This window comes from Erinaceus europaeus, chromosome 9, assembly GCF_950295315.1.
Source record: "Erinaceus europaeus chromosome 9, mEriEur2.1, whole genome shotgun sequence".
NCBI classification, from domain to species: Eukaryota; Metazoa; Chordata; class Mammalia; order Eulipotyphla; family Erinaceidae; genus Erinaceus; species Erinaceus europaeus.
Window position 1 is genome coordinate 34,110,692 of NC_080170.1, and position 25,107 is coordinate 34,135,798.

Sequence of the window (25,107 nt, forward strand, 5' to 3'; positions counted from 1 at the left end):
TATGTGTATGTGTATGTGTATGTGTATGTGTATGTGTATATACTACTCGGGTATTAATAATGGTGATTTCACTGTTTTCAGCCCATCTTGGATGGAGCTTGAAGAAATCATGTTAAGTGAAATAAGTCAGAAACAGAAGGATGAAAATGGGATGATCTGAATCTCAGGCAAAAGTTGAAAACAAGATCAGAAAAGAAAACACTAAACAGAACTTGTAAAGAAGTTGGCATATTGCACTAAAGCAAAAGGCTCTGGGGTGGGTGGGAGTAAGGGCTCAGGTCCTAAAACATGATGTCAGAGGACCCAGTGAGGGGTGTATTGTTATGTGGAAAACTGGGAAATGTTATGCATGAACAAACTATTGTTTTTACTGTCAACTGTAAAGCATTAATCCCCCAATTTAAAAAAAGATGAAAAAAGAAAAGGTAATGAATAATAAGTACAAATGTCAGCAAGAATCAAAATGCCTCCATACAACCTCTATCAAAACCCATCACCAAATGGTCTCAGACAGCACTCAGTGCTTCACACAGAGCTGCACAGCACACCTAGGGAGATGTCAACACACCAATCCCCTGAACACAGCCTGAAGCCAGCAATTACAGCAGAATCCCAGGGGAGGTGGAAGAGTGTGAAATCACCACTAGGTAGGAATCCACTCACACACCTACTCACTGAGTGGCCTGGCCTGAGAAATTCAAGGCAGCCCAGCCACCAGCTCAGTCCACCTCTCCAGTTGACCCCCACTTCCCCAAGCACCTTACTGTTTGCTGCAAAGCCCATAGGCTTGTGGTTCTTAATCAGTTAGTATACAGCATGATATTTTCAGATACCTGAGGGAGATAATACAACCCTAGAAGTCTCGAGGCAGCAATGGACAGGGATGATCCTCCTGCTCCCACAACTCCTGCCAGATACGCCCCCGTGCTGTTTCTGAAATGGGGCTTGTTTTCTTCTTGCCCTGTCAGGAAAACCAGCGCTGCTTCCATTGTCTTGGGGACGGAGAAACAGTTGTCAAAGATCTGGTAGCCCAAAGTGACGTTGGGCAAAATATCCTTCCTCTCGTTAATCTCCTTGAGTGTGTGGATCATGGTTTTCATCCAGCGGAAACCCCGAAAGTTAAACCTGAGAAGGAAATTATTTCTGTAAGGCCTCTGTCAGAGGGTGGATCTTGGGAGGAGAGATGGAGTGTGGGGTTTGGTACTAAGAGTTTTTCCAAAGCATCAGCAGACATTTCACTTGTCTGAGCATGTTAATGTTTCTCAAAGGACCTTAGAGACTGAGGGTTCAAGTAGGACTCACATTCATGGCAGATTGATTTAGATGGGAAGCTTCCAGGTATTCTCTTGCCATTTAGAGGATATGGCCTCCCTAAGTGTCATCTATCTCTTTCCACATAAATATTTGTATATTCTCAATTCTTATCACTACTCAGAGAACCCAATAACACTCAAGATATTTTCACTAGACTTGAAATTCCCTAGTGTTATGTGACTCATTTCCTCATGCCTATCTTTCCATAGTTTCTCTTGCTTTATTGGGTTGTCAGAAAAGTCATGATGTATTTTGCTATATTTTTATGCAAAAATGAGTAATGGCCTCTGCAACAACCCAGTATTATAGATATCAACTATAACAATAAATATAATGAAAATGCTTATTGTAGGAGTACATAAAAGTAATGTAAGGCTTATATACACTACGGCTCCAGTTACATAATAATCCAGCCAAGATTTAATAATGTTGAGAGAGATTTTGTTTTTAAATTGTTTTGTTTTTCTTTTTATTTTACTTTTTTATTTTAAAAAATTACATGTCAACAGGGGTTTAAATCCACACCATTCCCACAACCAGGGTTCTGAATCTTCAGTATCCCCATTGCAAGCCACCACAATTCCCCTGAGGTTGTAGACATGGGCCAACCATCAACTCTACAACTATCTGTCTACTTTTATACATAACTTGCCCCCTTTTTCTCCCTTATCCAATGCTCTCGGCCTTCCAAGTCACTCATGACAACATTACTACCTCCATATGTCCCTCTCCTTTTCCTTCTTTGAGATATATTTTGTTTTAATTTATTTATGTATTGATTGTGGATAGAGAGAAGACAGGTAGCATTCCATAAACATGAGCATGTCTTGAGTATAGAGTAGTAGCAGGCACGGTGCAGGGCAGTGGTGGCTATGGGGAAGAGAAGATGAGGTAGAAGAAGCAGTAGGTGCTTTAAGGACAAGTACATACTAAAACACTGTAGTCTATGAATTTAAACTGATGGCAATGTCAATCAATATTCAATCTTGAAATCACTGTGGCAATGTCTGTTTAAGTTGATCCAAAACAATATATTTCAAAGGCTACAACATGTTTATTTGCTTTGGATCAATTATTTTACTCCTGGGAATTTATATGAAGAATTATTGTTCCCAAAGAAAAAGGCTATGCCCCCCCCCAAACACTTCACAACAACATTATCTATTGTGTTGATAAGCTAGAAAAGGCTTACATGCTCCAGGGTCATAAATTACAGTACATTGGCTTGAGGGTAATATTTCCCGTTATCGAAAAAGTCTGCTTAGAGAATGTACACAGCAAATTCTGTTTAATATTAATTTAAATAGGTCATATACAAAATTATTTCCATATAATAATTAAAACTGCACATAAATTACATGAACACTGGATGGACAAGGATCATCAAGAAAAAAATGCTTAATGAGTACAGGATAATTACTGAAAACATGTATATTTTCTTCCCCAGAAAATGTCTCTAAATTCTCTCATCATTTAGATCAACCAAGCAAGAATAAGAAAGAAAGAAAGAGAGAGAAAGAAAGAGAGAAAGAAAAAGAAAGAAAGAAAGGAAGAAAGGAGGGAGGGAGGGTGGGCAGCCAGGCAGGAAGGAAGAAAGAAAGAAAGGAAGGAATAAAGAAAGAAAGAGGGGGTCGGGCTATAGCACAGCAAGTTAAGTGCACATGGCACAAAACTCGAGGATCAGTGTAACGATCCCGGTTTCAGCCCCAGGCTCCCCCCCTGCAGGGGGTTGCTTCACAAGCAATGAAGCAGGTCTGCAGGTGTTTGTCTTTCTCTTCCCATCTCCATCTTCCCCTCATTTCTCCATTTCTCTTTGTCCTATCCAGCATCAACAGCATCAGTAACAACAATAATAATGACCACAACAATGATAAAAACAACAAGGTCAACAACAAAAAAGGAAAATAAGTAAATAAATATTTTTTTAAAAAAAAAGAAAGGAAGGAATGAAAGGGAAAGGGAAAGAGGAAGAATGAATGAAAGAAAGAAAGAAAAGGGGAGGGAAAGAGAAAGGAAGGAAGGAAGAAAGGAAGGAAGGAAGGAAGGAAGGATGGAAGGAAGGAAGGAAGGAAGGAAGAAAGAAGAAAGAAAGAAAGAAAGAAAGAAAGAAAGAAAGAAAGAAAGACCAAAAGCCCAGGTGGTGGTACACCTGGTTCAGTGCACACATCACAGTTCAGAAGGACCTAGATTCAAACCCATGGTCCCCATCTTCAGGGGGAAAGGAAAAGCTTCACAAGTGGTGTAACAGTGCTGTTGATCTCTCTCTCTCTCTCTCTCTCTCTCTCTCTCTCTCTCTCCCTCCCTCCCTCCCTCCCTCCTTCTTACTCTGTTTCTATCCCAGATATATATATATATATATATATATGAAAGAAAAAACCTTCCTCCTATTTTGCTATATTTCTCTACTCTATTAACATTTTTAAGTAACAGAAAACTCTTCTTTCATAAATTTTAGCTTTAACTATTAGTAAATCAAATATATAATCCAAGAGTAAAATATTTTATAAGGCTGAATTGTAAAGAAATTACTATATTATTTACAGCATGTATTTACAGTCATGATTATCGTGCTGCACCATAGAGATAGTTGCTACATAATGTAAAATGTACAGAGTAAAATTGTGTCCACACTACAGCCACAGATGCAAAAATTATGACTGAATTCATATAAATGGGCTGAGGAAAAATATAAGGTAATAAAACCAGCTGCTTTGCTGTGGTAACAGAATCATGAAGGATTATTTTCTGAAATTCTCTTCACATGCAAAGTGTGTATTTGTGTGTGTGTGTTAGAGCTGGAAATAATCCAATCATTATTTTTCTTACTACAATTAAAAACTAGCAAATTCAAATCTGTTTTTCTTGACATGATATTTTGGGATAAAGATAATAGGAGGGGGTTCCTGGAAGATGGCGGACTGAGAAGCTGCTAGTGGCTTGAGCTCTGACCACATCTCCTGGAAACGGTAGGATTTTCTGCCTTTAGTAGGCCAGTCAATAAGGGGTCCTAGCAGTGACACCAAGGAGGTGACTATAATTTAATTTGGGTTAAGAATTAGAGTAGGAAAAAAGGGGAAACTTTTTTTTCCTTTTAATTTTTAAGCATACCTCCTCCCCCTTCCCCCCCCCATAACCAGTCCCTGGGGACCAGCTCCTAGCAGGCTCCCCTGCTAGGAGCTTCTTTCTTTACCAAATTCCTGTCCCACCAGGGAGTATCATTCATTCTAAGTCTATACCCTTCTGAAACCTCTGGCCTTTTTTCTTTCTAAGTAGCCAACCCCCCCACCTCACCCTGCATAGCTAATTAAAAATAAATAAATAAAAACCCTTTCCTTTCACTGCTCTTTTATGACTGTTCTTTTTCTTATCTTTTTCTTTTTTTCTCTCTCTTTTTTTTTCTTTTTCTCATTCTTGTCATTCTTTCTTCCTTAATCCTACAGCTTCCAAAGCCACAGCCCCCAGCCACCACACCACCAAACAGTGTGCTTTTTTGAATTCACTGATACACATTTGGGAATTATTTTGGGTAAGAATTCTGTCTCAGTGTGGACTCTCACTGCGAGTGTCTCTGCTCAACTTCCCTTCCTCCTTTAGCCACCCCTAGAATATACAGTGGATAGTAGATTTGCATAACTGTCTATTTCAGCTATCCTTGTCTAGTCCTGAGGTGTTTTTTTTTTTCTGATTCTTAACAATCAGCTGCCTCTGATCACAAGATTTGAGGTAATCTGGGACAGGGTTTTTATTTTATTTTATTTTATTTTATTTTATTTTACCCTGCTCTATTTTACTATTAATATTATATAAAGGCATATATCTTTCCCCCCTTTAGGTTGATCAGAATTAACTCTTAGCATATATTTCAGTGCTAGGGTAGTGGGCATCTTATCTATTGTGGGAGGAACTTGTCTCCTTAATCCTACCTCCTCTACAGACTCTCCCCTCCCTCCCCCTCCTAGCTAATCAAAAAAATTAAATTAAATTAAAAATAAAGTAATAAAAAAAACCTTTCCTTTCACTGCTCTTTAATTACAGCTCTTTTTCTTATCTTTTCCCTTTTCTCTCTCTTGTCCCTTCTTTCTTTTTCTTTTTTTTTTATCTTCTCATACACTTCTTCCTTCCTTCTTCTTTGCCTTTCTGAATTTGTGAATTATTTTGGGGAAGAAATCTGACTCAGAGTGGACCCTCTATGTGTATATCTCTGCTCTAGTTCCCTTTCCCCTCTTGTTACCCCTAGACTATACAGTGGATATTAGATTTGCATAACTGTCTATTCTTGATATCCCTTCTTTCTTTTCTCTTTCTATTCACTGGGATTTTGGTTACTATTTTTTCATGGACTGGAGAAATTGTTTGGCTAACTGGTAACGATTAAACTGCTTAAATACTTGCTTCAGTTGCTACTGTAATTCCTGAGGTTGGTGAGTGAAATTGTCATAAAGGTATTTAGTACAGTGTTGTTTGTACTCAAGATACAACAACTGAGAAACAACAGAGCATAACAAAAGAAACACATAAATCAAAAAAATGGGTAGATCAAAAACAAATAAAACTGCTACTCCAATGAATGAAGACAAGAGACCAGAAGAAACTACAAATCAGCCAGAAGTAACCATAGATAAGAAAAGTATGCAAGCCATAATAAACTTATTAATCACAGAAATGAAAACAACGTTGGAGGAAAGGAATGGCAGTAATAGGGAAACAACAGTTGAGACCCCCAAGGAAAATACTGATTATCTTGAGGCAATTAGAGAACTGAAAGCTGAAATAGCTGTAATGAAGAAAGAAGCTGAGGCAAGGGAAAGCAGACTAACAGAAGCAGAAAACAGAATTAGTCAGACAGAGGATGAGTTAGAGAAAACTAAGAAAGAGGTGAAAGAGCTTAAAAAGAGATTGAGAGACACTGAAAACAACAACAGAGACATATGGGAAGATCTCAAAAGAAGGAACATTCGTGTAATTGGCCTGCCAGAGGAAGAAAGAGAGGAAGGGGAAGCAAACATTCTAGAGGAAATAATAGAAGAAAACTTCCCAAACCTGAATAACAGAAAGGACATCAAGATTCAAGAGGCCCAGAGAGTACCAAACAGAATCAACCCAGACCTGAAGACACCAAGACACATCACAGTCTAAATGAGAAGAAGTAAGGATAAAGAAAGGATCCTAAAGGCTGCAAGAGAGAAACAAAAAGTCACATACAAGGGAAAACCCATAAGATTATCTGCAGACTTCTCCACTCAAACTCTAAAAGCCAGAAGGGAATGGCAAGATATCTATTGAGCCCTGAATGAAAAAGGGTTTCAACGAAGGATAATATATCCTGCTAGACTTTCATTCAAGCTAGATGGAGGGATCAAAACCTTCTCAGACAAACAACAGTTAAAGGAGGCAACCATCACCAAGCCAGCCCTGAAAGAGGTTCTAAAAGACCTCTTATAAACAAGAACATCAGTATAATACTTGCAATATATCAGAGCAAACAAAAATTTATTTTGAACAATGGCACTACAATACACTAAATCGATAATATCAATAAACGTCAATGGCTTAAACTCACCCATCAAAAGGCACAGGGTGGGGGATGGATCACAAAACATAACCCAACCATATGCTGCTTGCAAGAATCCCATCTGTCACAACAAGATAAACACAGACTTAAAGTGAAAGGATAGAAAACTATCATACAGGCTAATGGACCACAAAAAAGGGCAGGAACAGCCATTCTCATCTCAGACACAATAGATTTTAAATTAAATAAAGTAATAAAAGAAAGGCAAGGACATTACATAATGATTAGAGGATCAATCAGCCAAGAAGACTTAACAATTACTAACATCTATGCACCCAAATGAGGGACCATCTAAATACATTAAGCACCTACTTAAAGAATTTCAAAAATACATCAATAGTAATACAATAATAGTGGGAGACTTCAATACCTCACTCTCACACTTAGACAGATCAACAATGCAGAGAACCAATAAAAATACAAGAGAATTGAATGAAGAGATTGACAGACTAAACCTCTTGGACATTTTCAAAGTCCTTCACCCCAAAAAACTGGAATACACCTTATTTTCAAATTCACATAACACATACTCAAGGATAGACGACATGTTAGGCCAAAAGACAGCATCAATAAATTCAAGAGCATTGAAATCATCCCAAGTATCTTCTCAGACCACAGTGGAGTAAAACTAACATTTAACAACAAACAGAAAATTATTAAAAGTCACAGAATTAGGAAACTAAACAACATACTCCTTAAGAACCACTGGGTCAGAGACTCACTCAAGCAGAAAATTCAAATGTTCCTGGAAACGAATGAAAATGAAGACACAAGCTAACAAAATATTTGGGACACAGATAAAGTAGTACTGAGAGGGAAACTTATAGCCATACAATCACATATTAAACACCAAAAAGAAACTCAAATGAACAACCTTACTGCACACCTCAAGGACTTAGAGGAAGAGGAACAAAGGAACCCTAAAGCAACCAGAAGGACAGAAATCACTAAAGTTCGAGCAGAAATAAACAACATCAAAAATAAAAGAACCATACAAAAGATCAATGAAGCCAAATGTTGGTTCTTTGAAAGATTAAACAAAATTGACAAACCCCTGGCCAGACTCACCAAACAAAAAAGAGAGAAGACTCAAATTAATAGAATTGTAAACGATGCAGGAGATATCACAACTGACACCACAGAAATCCAGAGAATCCTGCGAAACTTCTTTAAAGAACTATATGCCACCAAGCTAGAGAATCTGGAAGAAATGGAACAATTCCTAGAAACCTATGCGCTTCCAAAACTGAACCAAGAAGAACTACAAAATCTAAATGCACCAATCACAGACAAAGAAATTGAAACCGTTATTAAGAATCTCCCCAACAACAAAAGTCCTGAACCAGACGGCTTCACAAACAAATTCTACAACACTTTCAGGAAACAGTTAGTACCCATACTTCTGAAACTTTTCCATAAGATTGAAGAAACAGGAATACTCCCTTCCACCTTCTATGAAGCCAACATCACCCTGACACCAAAAGCTGATAGGGACAGAACAAAAAAGGAAAACTACAGACCAATATCTCTGATGAACATAGATGCCAAAATATTAAACAAAATCTTGGCCACTCGGATACAGCAGCATATCAAAAAGATTGTTCATCACGACCAAGTGGGATTCATCTCAGGAATGTAAGGCTGGTTCAACATCCATAAGTCAATCAATGTCATTCACCACATCAATAAAAGCAAAGCAAAAAACGACATGATTATCTCAATAGATGCAGAGAAAGCCTTTGACAAAATCCAAAACCCATTCATGCTCAAAACTCTACAAAAAAATGGGAATAGATGGGAAATTCCTCAAGATAGTGGAGTCTATATATATAGCAAACCCACAGCCAACATCATACTCAATGGACAGAAGCTGAAAGCATTCCCCCTCAGATCGGGGACTAGACAGGGCTGTCCACTGTCACCATTACTCTTCAACATAGTATTGGAAGTTCTTGCCATAGCAATCAGGCAAGAGAAAGAAATCAAAGGGATACAGATTGGAAGGGAAGAAGTCAAGCTCTCACTATTTGCAGATGATATGATAGTATACATAGAAAAACCTAAAGAATCCAGCAGAAAATTACTGGAAGTTGTTAGGTAATATAGCAAGGTATAAGGCTGAAAAATCAATGTACAAAAATCAGTGGCATTTCTTTATGCAAACACTAAATCTGAAGAAGAAGACATCCAGAAATCACTCTCATTTACTGTTTCAGCAAAATCAATCAAATACCTAGGAATAAAGTTAACCAAAGAAGTGAAAGACTTGTATGCTGAAAACTATGAGTCGCTACTCAAGGAAATAGAAACTGATACCAAGAAATGGAAAAATATCCCATGCTCATGGATTGGAAGAATAAATATCATCAAAATGAATATTCTCCCCAGAGCCATATACAAATTTAATGCAATACCCATCAATGTTCCACCAAGCTTCTTTAAGAGAATAAAACAAACACTACAATCATTTATCTGGAACCTGAAAACACCTAGAATTGCCAAAACCATCTTGAGGAAAAGAAACAGGAATGCAGGCATCACACTCCCAGACCTTAAACTATATTATAAAGCCATCATCATCAAAACAGCACGGTATTGGAACAAAAATAGGCACACAGACCAGTGGAACAGAATTGAAAGCCCAGAAATAGATCCCCACACCTATGGACATCTAATCTTTGATAAGGGGTCCCAAAGGATTAGATAGAAAAAGGAGGTTCTCTTCAATAAATGGTGCTGGGAAAACTGGGTTGAAACATGCAGAAGAATGAAATTGAACCACTTTATCTCACCAGAAACAAAAATCAACTCCAAATGGATCAAAGACCTAGATGTCAGACCAGAAACAATCAAATACTTAGAAGAAAACATTGGTCAAACACTTTCCCACCTACACCTCAAGGACATCGTTGATGAATCAAACCCAATTGCAAGGAAGACTAAAGCAGAAACAAACCAATGGGACTACATCAAATTGAAAAGCTTCTGCACAGCCAAAGAAACTGTCACACAAACAAACAGACCCCTCACAGAATGGGAGAAGATCTTCACATGCCATACATCAGACAAGAAACTAATCACCAAAATATACAAAGAGCTCAGCAAACTTAGCACCAAAAAACAAATGACACCATCCAAAAATGGGCAGAGGATATGAACAAAACATTCGCTACAGAGGAGATCCAAAAGGCTAACAAACATATGAAAAACTGCTCTAGGTCACTGATTGTCAGAGAAATGCAAATTAAGACAACACTAAGATACCACCTCACTCCTGTAAGAAGGGCATACATCAAAAAGGACAGCAGCAACAAATGCTGGAGAGGTTGTGGGGACAGAGGAACCTGTTTACATTGCTGGTGGGATTGTAAATTGGTACATCCTCTGTGGAGAGCGTCTGGAAAACTGTCAGAAGGCTAGACATGACCTTCCATATGATCCAGTAATTCCTCTCCTGGGGTTATACCCCAAGGACTCCATAACACCCAACCAAAAAGAGGTGTGTACTCCTATGTTCATAGCAGCTCAATTCATAATAGCTAAAACCTGGAAGCAACCCAGGTGCCCAACAACAAATGAGTGGCTGAGAAAGCTGTGGTATATATACACAATGGAATACTATGCAGCTATCAAGAATAATGAACCCACCTTCTCTGACCCATCTTGGAAAGAGCTATAAGGAATTATGTTAAGTGAGCTAAGTCAGAAAGATAAAGATGAGTATGGGATTATCTCACTCATCAACAGAAGTTGACTAAGAATATCTGAAAGGGAAACTAAAAGCAGGACCTGACAAAATTGTAAGTAGGGCACCAAAGTAAAAACCCTGTGGTGAGGGGTAGACATGCAGCTTCCTGCGCCAGTGGGGGGTGGGAGTGGGTGGGAGGGATGGGTCACAGTGTTTTGGTGGTGGGAATGGTGTTTATGTACACTCCTAGCAAAAATGTAGACATATAAATCACTAGTTAATTAATATGAGAGGGGGAAAATCAATTGTATGTCTCAAAGTTTTTCAAAACACAGACTGAGACTTTTTAATATATAGGCTGTGTATTTGATATGCGGACTCTCTCAAAAGCCTAGACCAAGTAGATCAGAAGCATCCAATAGCACAGCTATATACAAGATACTGGATACTGTACAGCAAACCCTAACAAAAGGACTTTTCAAAGTTAACCCAATTACCAAATAATGTGATGATAACATTAACTATCGATTGTCTTTTGGAACCCTAAGACAGCAGGAACCTCACATCTCCACTATAGAGCCCCTACTTCCCTAGTCCTGGAACCCTTGGATAGGGCCCACTTTCCCATATGCCTCTCCCAATCCATATCAAATAATATTGCATCCACCGATCACAACCTAACCAATGCAACGATTGCCACCTCAACATGCTTCACTTCAGACTGTGTCCAGAGACTTCACGTGTGGAATGACAACCCCTCAGCTTCATTACTTGGGTGAGACCTTTCCTTTCATAGTATACTCTAATTTCATCTCAGGTGGTTCACTTTCTAACAAAGTCCCAAAACCTAGATATACACCAGTTTCTATGAGAGAAAGCATATGTTCACACGTATCTATAAACTACCACAAAATATATACCTGAAAGCAGAAGTACACTAGAGTTTGCAGTGAGTACCTCCCTAACACTTCCTCTCCACTATTCCAAGCTTGGGGTCCATGATTGCTCAACAATTTGTTTGGCTTCATATGTTAACTCTCTCTTTTCAGTCACCAGGTTCCAGATGCCATCAGGATGCCGGTCAGGCTTCCCTGGATTGAAGACCCTACCAGTGTGTCCTGGAGCTCAGCTTCCCCAGAGACACACCCTACTAGGGAAAGAGAGAGGCAGACTGGGAGTATGGACCGACCAGTCAACGCCCATGTTCAGCGGGGAAGCAATTACAGAAGCCAGACCTTCTACCTTCTGCAACCCACAATGACCCTGGGTCCATGCTCCCAGAGGGATGGAGAATGGGAAAGCTATCGGGGGTGGGAGGTGGGATATGGAGATTGGGTGGTGGAAATTGTGTGGAGTTGTACCCCTCCTACCCTATGATTTTGTTAATTAATCCTTTCTTAAATAAAAAATAAATAAATAAAAATTTAAAAAAGATAATAGGAGTAGAAGATAAAGAAATAGGGAGTCGGGCTGTAGCGCAGCGGGTTAAGCGCAGGTGGCGCAAAGCACAAGGACCGGCATAAGGATCCCGGTTCGAACCCCGGCTCCCCACCTGCAGGGGAGTCCCTTCACAGGTGGTGAAGCAGGTCTGCAGGTGTCTATCTTTCTCTCCTCCTCTCTGTCTTCCCCTCCTCTCTCCATTTCTCTCTGTCCTATCCAACAATGACAACAACAATAATAACTACAACAATAAAACAACAAGGGTAACAAAAGGGAATAAATAAATAAAATAAATATTTTTTAAAAAAGAATAATTAAAAAAAAAGAAGATGAAGAAATAGTGCTAAGAACCTCAGCTCAGTAATAAGTGATGCTCCCACACTGTATTTTTGGGAGGTGCTGAGTACAGAGCCAAGGCCTCAAACATTATGTGCTCTACCCTGAGCTACATTCCTAGCACCCCCAAACACATTAGATTTTCATTTGAAGAAAATTTGATCTAGCAACAATTCACAAGAAAGCTTCAATATCACATGAATCTGCATCATGCTGTTAGTTCATGCTGTTTGGTTCTTTCAAAGGAGCTCCATTCTAAAGCATAGAAAACCCATCGTTTTTCTTTCTAAGGTTCAGAAGAGGAAAGGACCTTCTTCTGATCCAAGCTTTCTTGTTTCTGAGCAACCCCAGAAAGATGACCTTGGAGAAACTGAAACATAGAAACAGAAAGTATGTAAGTCGAATCAAATAAATGGTGTCTGAATCCAAGTCATCCTGTCTCCAATTCCAGACTCTAAGCCTATACTCAATACTCCTACACACACACACACACACACACACACACACACACACACACACACACACACACACACACCTGCAAATGATGGGGAAATAATGGAGGAAAAGAAGAAGTCTTACCCTTCACATTTTGCTGACACTGGCTCCAAAACAGACTCATTTGCTGGGATGATCCTGGAGTGAACAGGAAACATCCCTCCAATAACAAGTGAATGGTTCTTGGCATCTACATACCCATTCAAATCAAACTTGCCCAGCAACCTACAAGTCTCTTCTTCATCTTCTTTGCCTTCAGTGCTCAGTTTAGCAAATAAAAAGGCAAGCAATCCTAGAAATAAGCATTTTTTTTGGCCAGCCATTTTAGTTGGATGTGTTTGGGCAGAAGTGAGCAGTGTTGAAGGTTGTGATGATGCTCCTAGCTAGAGTGCTATCTTGGGCCTGTAGGCCCCACCCCAGTGGACTGGGCCTGCCACTACTTGCTACATAATTGTCACACCTCAGTCAGTCACACAGCCTCACCTCTAATTTGTGGATCTGGACTAAGTGCTGAATCCTTTTTTTTTTTTAAATCTCATAAAGTCTCTTCTGTGCTCAAGAATAATAGCAAATGACTTGATAGTGAGTTTCAGGGGGTTTAAAATATAATTATTTCATTTAGTAGAAATATTCCTATCTCATTTGCCCTACCAATCTTATCAATTCTATGGAAGCTGCTCTCATCCTAAAGATGAGGAAGGAATCCCTGCTTCTTCACAAAATACAATAAAAAGTGACATGAAGCAAAGCTCTTTCCTTTGGGAGATTAAAAAAAAGTAAAGTAGCGGACTCTCTCAAAAGCCTAGACCAAGTAGATCAGAAGCAACCAATAGCACAGCTATATACAAGATACTGGATACTGTACAGCAAACCCTAATAAAAGGACTTTTCAAAGTTAACCCAATTACCAAATAATGTGATGATAACATTAACTATCGATTGTCTTTTGGAACCCTAAGACAGCAGGAACCTCACAACTCCACTATAGAGCCTCTACTTCCCCCAGTCCTGGAACCCTTGGAACCCCTGGATAGGGCCCACTTTCCCGTATGCCTCTCCCAATCCATATCAAATAATGTTGCATCTGCTGATCACAACCTAATCAACACAATGATTGCCACCTCAACATGCTTCACTTCAGACTGTGTCCAGAGACTTCACGTGTGGAATGACAACCCCTCAGCTTCATTACTTGGGTGAGACCTTTCCTTTCATAGTATACTCTAATTCCATCCCAGGTGGTTCACTTTCTAACAAAGTCCCAAAACCTAGATATACACCAGTTTCTGTGAGAGAGAGCATATGTTCACACGTATCCGTAAACTACTGCAAAATATATACCTGAAAGCAGAAGTACACTAGAGTTTGCAGTGAGTACCCCCCTAACACTTCCTCTCCACTATTCTAACCTTGGGGTCCATGATTGCTCAACAATTTGTTTGGCTTTGTATGTTAACTCTCTTTTCAGTCACCAGGTTCCAGATGTCATCAGGATGCTGGCCAGGCTTCCCTGGAATGAAGACCCCACCAATGTGTCATGGAGCTCCGCTTCCCCAGAGACCCACCCTACTATGGAAAGAGAGAGGCAGACTGGGAGTATGGACCGACCAGTCAACGTCCATGTTCAGCTGGGAAGCAATTACAGAAGCCAGACCTTCTACCTTCTGCAACCCACAACAACCCTGGGTCCATGCTCCCAGAGGGATAGAGAATGGGAAAGCTATTGGGGAGGGGATGGGATATGGAGATTGGGTGGTGGGAATTGTGTGGAGTTATACCCCTCCTACACTATGGTTTTGTTAATTTATCCTTTCTTAAATAAAAATAATAATAAATAAATAAATAAAAAGTAAAGTAGAAAAAAGATGAGAATTTGAACCAGAAGATATGTGAATACATGTGTGGCCACTTGTGTTACTGTTCTGGTGGGAAAATCACTTATGCCACTGCTTCCAGAGCCTCCTCAGTGACTAGGACGACAATAACTACCTTGAAAGCATTTCAAAGCCCAGCAATATAAAGAACGTTTTAGAGCAGATCATCTTCTTGAGCCTACTCTTCAAGGTGAAGTGTTTTGCTCAGCTCTTTGCTGACTTTGGGTCTGGTGTCCAACTACAAATCTCGTTCCTTCCTGAGACGCTGGCCCTGGCCTTTCTGTGAGACTCTGCTCAGACTTCTCTAATTTCTTCCTCCAAGTCCACATGCCGCAGATGAATTCTCATCCTCCAGACATTCGTTGCCCCCTCTTAACTATTTCTTTTCACTTTAAAGCCAAAAAGACAGGTTTGTCAAAGAGGATCAACAAAACACAAGTGAGGAGCATGAATAGTAGGGATACTCTTTGACCATGTGGCTTTTACATCAAGTGTGTAACACAGTTGGGAAGCCCTACTATCAGTTATGATCTATTCACATGATGGAATACAAAGAAGCCCATTTTTAGATTTTTTACTCACATTTCTAGAAAAATTTGCTCACAAGAAAACAGCATTAAAATTGCTTTCTAAATTTCCAACATTCACATGTGCTACAATGTAATGTGCTACAATTCTCTTTCATCCATATATTTCTATTAAAAGGACTAGAAGAAAGCACTTCAAACTAAAAAAGTAAAGGAGATAGCATAATGGTTATGCAAACAGACTCTCAGGCCCAAGGCTCCTAGGTCCAATCCCCTGCACTGCATAAGACCTAGCTGAGTCTTAAAACCCTGTGGGGGTGGGGGGGAGAGAAAGGAAGGAAGGAAGGAAGGAAGGAAGGAAGGAAGGAAGGAAGGAAGGAAGGAAGGAAGGAGGAAAGAGGAAGTGGGGGGGGTGAGGAGGAGGAATCACTACTGAAAAATCAAAAAGAGGGCTAAATACACTTTTCCCACTATTTTGTTTGTTTGTTTGTTTGTTACCAGTGCACTGCTCAGCTCTGGCTTATGGTGGTGCAGGGGATTGAACCTGGGACTTTAGAACCTCAGGCATGAGAGTCTCTTTGCATAACCATTATGCTATCTACCCCTGCCCCACTATTTGTTTTTTTTTTTAATCTTATTCTTTTAAAAAAATTTTTTTTAATTTAAGAAAGGATTAATTAACAAAACCATAGGGTAGGAGGGGTACAATTCCACACAATTCCCACCACCCAATCTCCATATTCCACCCCCTCCCCTGATAATCTTATTCTTTTTTTAAAAAAAAAATTTTAATTAATTTTATTTTTGAGAGAGATGCAGAGAGAGAGACACATACACAGAGAGAGACACACCAGAGCACTGCTCAGCTCTGGCTTATGGTGGTGCTGCGGGGGATTGAACCTGGGACTTAGGAGCCTCAGGCATGAGAATCTGTTTGCATAACTATTATGCTGTCTCCCCTGCCCAACTATTTGTTTTTTAAGGATTAATTCATATATTTCAAAGGGAAGGAGAATAATAGTATCTATTCCAGAGAGAAAGAAAGAGCACTGCTCAACTCTGACTTCTGATGGTGCTAAGAACTGAACCTGGGGTATCAGGTATGAAAGTCCTGTGTTCGATGCTAAGCTTTCTCCAGTCCCTCCCAATTACTTTTTTTTTAAGAGACAGGTTGGCTTTTTTTTCCTTTGTGTTTTAATTTTTTTCATGCATCTGTTTTATTTTTTTATTTTTATTTATTGACTTTTATATTTTTGTGTTTGTTTCTACTCTATACCCTTCTTTCATTCTTTCCTTCCTTCCTTCCTTCCTTCCTTCCTTCCTCTCTTTCTTTATTATTGGCTAGAAACAGAGAGAAATTGAGAGGGAAGGTGAGATAGAGAGGGAAAGAGACATAAATATGGGAGTCAGGCGGTAGCGCAGCAGGTTAAGCGCAGGTGGCGCAAGGACTGGCATAAGGATCCCTGTTCGAGCCCCCGGCACCCCACCTGCAGGGAAGTCCTCTCACAGGCGGTGAAGCAGGGCTGAAGGTGTCTATCTTTCTCTCCCCCTCTCTGTCTTCCCTTCCTCTCTCTGTCTCTCTGTCCTATCCAACAACAACGACATCAATAATAACTACAACAATAAAACAACAAGAACAACAAAAGGGAATAAATAAGTAAATAAATATAAAAAAGAGAGAGATAAATATACCTGTATCCCTGCTTCATCACTTGTGAAGCTTTCCCACTGCAGGTGGGGACCAGAGGCTTAAACCCGGGTCCTTACATGCTCTAAGGTGTGCATTTAACTAGGTGTGCCACCACCTGGCCCCTACTTTTCTACATTCTCTGACATGTTGTATGATATTGTCTTTTAAATCACTTTATTGGGTGAAATCATGACTTTCAAGACTGTTGTCATCTGTGCACAGTTTATTTTCCCACAGTAAATGTCAGCATGTCACACCCTCCAAAAGCTTCTCTTCCTCCTCTGCTATAATTACAACGTCCTTACATTTCTAAGTAGAAAAAAAAAAAACTACTATAAAATTCTCCACTCTTTTCTGCAACTCATTCAACACACACACACACACACACACACACACACACACACACACACACACACACCCAGCTCTGACACCCCCAACACAGATATTGACCACACTGATGCCTGTGACACTGTCAGTCACCAGGTCCCACCACCCTTCCACATAAACAACGTCCTTGCCCTCGTCCCCACTGAAGGATTTCCATACACACTAATGGTCAGTCTGCACCTGATCATTGAGAAATCCCAAAAAGAGTCTCCCATCACCACCTCACAGGGGACACTGACCCCCATGCTTCCATCTCAAGCCGTTCAAAGTCTAATTAGTCAGTTCTCTACAGTGTGGATGCTCCATCTCATACTTTCAAAATTATATTGACAGAAGCATCACCAGTGGACCCTCTCCCCGGACATGCTTTGGACTTGCCTTCACCCAAACAGGCTAGTACTCTAGGTAACAGATCCTTTGACCCTCACCCCCTGGCATGGAGTACCCTCCCCATATGAGCTGTACAGGTTCAGTCACTGCCTCCCTCAGAACTCTGTGGAACTTATTTCTCACTTATCTCTGTTTTCCCTGCCCTACCAGAAGGCTGTTTCTAAGCAATTACCTCTATGTTGCCAGGGGCTACGCTCACTGCTCGAAGATGTTTATCACCATACTTGATTTGTCCTAATCCTCTGGGGAAAAGCTGTGCTAGGGCCAGAAAAGAAAATCACTAGATGATTTTAAGTCATGTTAATAATCACTAATGCACAATTTAACATTATTTCACATGAAAAAAAAACTCTAGGTCAAGAACTAAATTCACCCATACACCTATTGATGTCTAATTTTTTATAAGGGGGCCCAAACTCTTAAATGGACAAAGGAGGGTCTCTCCAATAAATGGTGCTGAGAAAATTGGATTGAAATGTGCAGAGGAATGAAACTGAACCACTCTATTTCACCAGAAACAAAAGCCAACTCCAAATGGATCAAAGACTTGGATGTTAGACTAGAAACTATCTAATACTTAGAGGAAAATATTAGCTACTGAGGCATAACATGGACAGCTTCCAAAGGCAAAATGTTGAGAGAAACCAGAATCCTAAAAGGTATGTACTTTATGTCACATTCTAGTAAAGGCAAGAGCATAGCTTCCTGCAATGGTTGCCAAAGGCTGATGGTAGATGGATAAACCAACTTCAAAGACACATGAAAGAACTGTTCTTGTACTGAAAATGTTAAACATCATATCATGCTCTAGATCACACCCTTGCTATGTTTTTAATGAAGTTTATAAGGAGTCATGGGACTCCTTAGTTCCATTTTGGGTGGAGCACCTCCTAACAAAGTTATAGAACCTAGATATAGTCCAGGGCCATGAGACAGAGCACATGTGCACATGTATCCATAAGTTGGGGGAACATACATACCTTAAAGTAAAAGTGCACAATAGTTTGCAGTGACTCCATTAAGTGCAGCAAGCAAGTATAAAGGCCTAAAAGAAACACCATAAAGTACTTAATCAGATAGTTCCTACTTAGAACTAGATACTCTCAACTACTTCCTATATCACTCTAAGACTAACCCTGTCAGATAAAATAAGGACTACAAAAATTGGAGTAAGGGCAAGAGGCTGGCACACTTTAATGATGATCCTGTTGGTCACTACCAGGCCACCCCATTATCTGGGGCCCTAGTCAGGGAATCCTTGGGATTCTCACATATGTATGATGGGCCTAGACTTCTGACAGATCACTCTCTCCACCGTTACTGGTCATCTCCATTAGTACAAATATCATAAACCCTCTTGTGCACCTTTATAGGACCTTGCTCTCAATGTAGAACAACAGTAGAAATTGCCCCACTCTCCAAAGGGAGGCTAGGTCAACATACTCTGCCACATGAGGAAGATAGGTCCTGAAATCAGCGCAGCCTAGAATGTTTCTAGCCATGACCATGGAATGTGAGCTTAGACTGACACAGATACAGAGGCTACATAGGCTCCTGTGCTAAATACGAATAGTCATGGGTCCAAGATCTGATCAATAAGGTTTACAATTAATGGTATTTATATACTTTCCTCATATTTGGGAGCTCCTGTCTGCCCTGATCCAGCTTTCTAGTCCTTTCCTCAACTCTGACACCATTTTCCCAAACAATACTTCTCAGCTCACTTGCATGTTAACTCTTGGGCTCAGGCAAAAAATCAGTAAAGTCATGGTCCCCTTGGAATATACCTAAAATAGACTTCCTAGATTCTCTCACCATGAAGACCCCAAATTTCATCTGCTATACTCTTACCGTTAGGTTCCTGGTTATTAAACAATTTTGTTTTTTCTGCTTTATATCTTACTATTTTTCAGTCAACAAGTTGCAGATGCTACCATGATGCCAACCGGACTTCCCTGGGCAGACAACCTCACTAATGTGTCCTGGAACCCCACCACCCCAGAGCCCTATCCTGCTGAGGCTCACGTGGAGTGACTCCAGCCAGGAAGGTAAGCTTACTGATTCTCCCTCTCCAGCTCTAAGGGGCCAAGAGATCAGAAAGGAGACACTGGGGAGAATTCTGATACAAACACTCAGGGGTGGGCTTGGGTATATATAGAGAAAGTTAAACAAAGAACATTTTTCAAATATGACAGAAATTACAGGTTTCTTAAAGGTCAGCTTGCCCCTATGGTAGGGGGCTGGTATGGCAAGAATTGATACAGATACATAAAGGTCAAGATAATTAGTCTCCTGATGCAGGCATTTAATTACCCAAAGGCATCTGAGAGAATAATAGGGGTTAAATCAGTTAAGATGAGAGATAGAGAAGATAAACAAGGCTTGATGTAAATCAAGGACATCAAAAAACACTTTGGAGTGATAAGGTGTGTTCTTTGTGATCAGAAGGTGAGGTGATCTTTGAGTAAATGAACCTTAAAGCAGGCAGCCATGTGGCCTGCTGCTAGCAGGGAAAAACTGTGAGATTTCTGTGGGCTTGAGAGTCTAACAAGGGCAAGCTGAGTCTAGGAGACTTTTCCCTCTTGGCTCATCTCTATGGAGATAGGCTAACAAATGGGGTGTCTTTCCAGACCTCCATCCAAGGATGGGAGAGCTTCCTTAAGCTCTACCAAGCTTTCACATAGTCCCACACTACCCCACTAGGAAAAGATAGAAACAGGCTGGGAGTATGGATCGACCTGCCGATGCCCATGTCCAGCAAAGAAGCAACTACAGAAGCCAAACCGTCCACCTTCTGCTTCCCATAAAGATCTTTGGTCCATACTCCCAGAGGAATAAAGAATGGGGAAACTTCTAATGGAAGAAATGGGATATGGAACTCTGGTGGTGGGAATTGAATTCTATGGAATTAATTGTACCCCTCTCATCCTATAATCTTGTCAATAATTATTAAATCACTGTTTAAAAAAATAACTAAATTCAGTGTTGATTGAACTTCTGATGTCCAATATTTCTGTAATTCCCAGGGTGTTGCATATTTTACCTGGGCCACAATGATTACACACACAAAATGGAGTAGAATTCATCAAAGATGAGGCAAAGAACAGGAAAAACAGAGCCAGTGCTCCTAAGCAGTTTCATGAGCAGCAAAGCAATGTTACAGATCTCTCCATCTCTTTCTCTCTCTCTCTCCTCCATTTTAATTTCTGTCTCTAACCAATTTTTTAAAAGAATATTGAATTGACAGAAAAGTTCTGACATCTTTTTTATGCAAAAATGAGTTATGATTTTTCTAACAGCCTAATATGATGGCAGATGTACTGTACCACGGCTCATTTTCAAAAAAATTAAATCCACTTAATAAGCCTAAGAATAACTCCTGACAAAACAAAACTAGAAACAATCTAAGCATCCATTGGCTGGTAAATGGTTAAACAAATCATTCTTAAGGGGGGTCAGGTGGTAGTGCTGTGGGTTAAGTGCACATGGTGTGAAGCAAGAACAGGTGTAATGATCCCAGTTCATGCTCCCGGCTCCCCACCTGCAGGGGTATATATTTTGCAGTAGTTTACAGATACGTGTGGACATAGGCATAGCACCACATTTTAAACAGTTTTTAAAAGACTCACAAGATGGCACAGTGGATAAGGTTCTCAACTCAAGCATGAGGTCCTGAGTTCAGCCATCAACACTGTATGTGCCAAAGTGATGCCCTGATTCAATATCTCTCTATTTCTCTATCTCTCTCTCACCCTCTCTCATTAAGAAATAAACATTTTCTTTTAAGTCTTGAAAGGCAACATTACTGACAATTCCATTGTCTAAAGAATCTTGCTAGACCTAAAGAGTCTAAAATTTCTACAAAATTATCTTTTAAATCACTTTATTCTCTTTTAAATCATTTTATTATGAAATCATGACTTATAAGACTATTGTTGTCATATATGTACAGATCCAAGAAGGATGACAGAGGACCTATTGGGGGTTGTATTGTTATATGGAAATCTGGGAAATGTTATGCATGTACAAACTACTGTATTTTGTAAAACATTAGCTCCTCAATAAAAAAAAAAATTAAAAATGAATAATTAAAAAAAAACACTGACTAGTGGAATAGAATAACCCAGAAAAAAAATCCCTCACACCTATGGACATCTAATTTTCAACAAGGAGGCCTAAACTGTTAAATAGACAAAGGAGGGAGTCAGGCAGTAGCGCAGCAGGTTAAGCGCACGTGGCACAAAGCGCAAAGACCGGTGTAAGGATCCCGGTTCAAGATCCCCACTCCCCAACTGCAGGGAAGTCACTTCACAGATGGTGAAGCAGGTCTGCAGGTGTCTCTCTTTCTCTCCCCCTCTTTGTCTTCCCTCCTTTCTCCATTTCTGTCTGTCTTATCTAAAAATGATGACATCAATAACAATAATAATAATTACAACAACAATGAAAAACAACAAGGGCAACAAAAGGGAAAATAAATATTAAAAAATTAAATAGAGAAAGGAGAGCCTCTTCAACAAATGGTGTTGGGAAAATTGGGTTGATACATGCCAAAAAATGAAATTGAACCACTACGTGTTTTTTTTAAAGAATTTATTTATTTATTCATGAGAAAGATAGGAAGAGAGAAAGAATCAGACATCACTCTGGTACACGGGCTGCCAGGGATCAAACTCAGGACCTCATGGTTGACAGTCCAGTGCTTTATCCACTGTGCCACCTCCTGGACCATGAACCACTACATTTTACCACATACAAAATTCAGCTCCAAATGGATCAAAGACTTGGATATTAGACCAGGAACTACCAAATACTTACAGGAAAATATATCTAAATCTTAAAGGCATCTTCAATTATACAAATCCAATTACAAGGAAGACAAAATAAAAAATAAACCAATGGAACTACATCAAATTAAAAAGCTTTTGCACAGCAAAAGAAACCACCACCCAAACAACAAACACCTTACAGAATGGGAGATCTTTACATGTCATACTTCAGGCAAAAGAATAATGACCAAAATACATAAAAAGCTCACTAAAGTCAGAAACAAAAACAAAAATGCTGCCAACCTGACTTCCCTGCTCAGACGACCACAGCAATGTGTCCTGGAACCCCACCTCCCCAGAGCCTTGACTCACTAGGGAAAGAGACAGGCTGGGGGTATGGACCAACCTGCCAATTTCCATGTTCAGCGGGGAAGCAGTTATAGAACCCAGACCTTCCACTTTCTGCACTCCATAATTATCCTAGGTCCATACTCCCAGAGGGATAAAAATAGGAAAGCTTTCAAGGTAGAGGATGGCGTAGGGAATTCTGGTGGTGGGAACTGTGTGAAACTGTACCCCTCTTATCCTATATCTCCATTTTATAAGTAAAAAAAAATTTTAATGACCCCATCCAAAAATTGGGAGAGGATTTAAACAGAATATTCACCACAGAGCCAACAGACCAATAGACATATGAAAAAAATGCCTCAATCTAAGATTGTTAGAGAAATGCAAATGAAGACAACAATGAAATACCACTTCATTCCTGTGAGAATGTCACACATCAGAAACTATAGTAACAGCTAATGGTGGAGAGGTTGGGAGGCAAAGGAACCCTCCTGCACTGCTGGTAGGAATGCAAATTGGTGGACAGCAGTCTGGAGAACCCTCACAAGGCTAGAAATGGACCTGCTTTATGGTTCTGCAACTCCTTTCATGGGTTTATATCCTAAGGAACCAAACACACCCATCCAAAAAGATTTGTGTATATCTATGTTCATAGCAGCACAATTTGTAATAGCCAAAACCTGGAAGCAATCCAGGTGTCCAACAACAGATGAGTGGTTGAGTAAGTTGTGGGATGTATACACAATGGAATACTACTCAGTTATTAAGAATAATAGTCACTTTCTTTGCCTCATCTTGGATGAAGCTTGAAAGAATCATGTTGAGTGAGATAAGCCATAGGAAAAAAAGGATGAATACAGGATAATCTCACTCATGGACAAGATTTAAGAAATAGAAAACAAAAAGGAGAAATACTACATGTGCTTGGTTTCAGTGTACTTCACCAAAGTAAAGGACTCTGTGGTGACGGGTAGGGGAGTTTTCAGGCAAGGACAAGGTTCAAGGCCACAGTTCCCATCTGCAGGGAGGAAGTTTCATGAGTGGTAAAACAGTGCTGCAGGTGCCTCAGTCTCTATCTTTCTGTCTATCTCCCCTCCCCTCTCTCTGGAATTCTCTCTGTCCTACCAAATAAAATTAACAATAAATAAAATATCTTTTTAGAAAAAAACTGGTGGGGCCGGGTGGTGGCGTAACTGGTTGAGTGCACAAGTTGCAATGCATAAGGACCCAGATACAAGCCACCAGTCCCCACCTGCAGGGGGAAAGCTTCACAAGTGGTAAAGCAGTGCTGCAGGTGTCTCTCTGTCTCTCAGCCTCTTTATCCCTCCCTTCCCTCTCAGTTTCTGACTGTCTCTAAAAAATAAATAAATAAAGATAATAAATTTTTTTTAAAAAAAGAAAAAACTGTATGGTGATAGGAGCTAACAGAGTCTTCAACTGTGCAGACAGACTTCTGGAATTATCTTTTCAGAGGCAAGATGACCAAAATCAGGATCAGATAGAAATGGACTGGGAGTTGGGCGGTAGCAAAGCAGGTTAAGGACTGGTGGTGCAAAGCGCAAGGACCAGCATAAGAATCCCGGTTCGAGCCCCTGGCTCCCCACCTGTAGGGGAGTCACTTCACAGGTGGTGAAGCAGGTCTGCAGGTGTCTGTATTTCTCTCCCCATCTCTGTCTTCCCCTCCTCTCTCCATTTCTCTCTGTCCTATCTAACAACCACATCAATAACAACAATAGTAACTAGACAATAAACAACAAGGGCAACAAAAGGGAATAAATAAATATAAAAGAGAAAGAAATGGATTACATTGAAGTTAAAATATGTTTACAATCAGAGCAAAATAAATCATTAGACATGATGAGCCCTATTTTGGCAGTTTTAATACTAATATACATCACTGAGAACACTCAAGCTGCATGTATACCTGGACAAGAAATTAACTCGATTCCCATGTACTCATTGCTTAATATTTTGACAAATAATATCTTTTACAAAGTTCATCCTAGGTTACATGATGGGAAAGAGAGTAATTTCTATGCTATAGTGGAATGTCTTCTCTAATGACCTCAAGCTGTGCAGCACAGTGTGTAGACATATTGGGAGACAAATGTTCTCTCAGACAGTACTTGGAGCCCAATGGTCAAATATAAATAAGTTACATTGGACCACAGCTTTACCTTGATGGAAATTTCCATATATATATATTTTTTTGATAGAAACAAAAATCAATTAAGAGATATGAAGAAAGAGAGGAGACTGAGAAACCAAGAGACAGACAAA

General features: G+C 39.8%; 1 protein-coding gene across 1 annotated transcript in view; it reads right to left on the bottom strand.

The window, feature by feature from the left end:
• The window catches only part of LOC103111740 (vomeronasal type-2 receptor 1-like), a 49,357-nt gene extending 36,189 nt beyond the window's left edge, over positions 1-13,168 (bottom strand). The window contains exons 1-2 of the mRNA XM_060196948.1: positions 12,930-13,168; positions 834-1,125 (exon numbers count right to left, since the gene is read on the bottom strand). Coding sequence (XP_060052931.1) covers positions 834-1,125; positions 12,930-13,168 — 531 coding nt within the window. The remainder of the gene's footprint in view (positions 1-833; positions 1,126-12,929) is intronic.
• Positions 13,169-25,107: the final 11,939 nt, after the last annotated feature.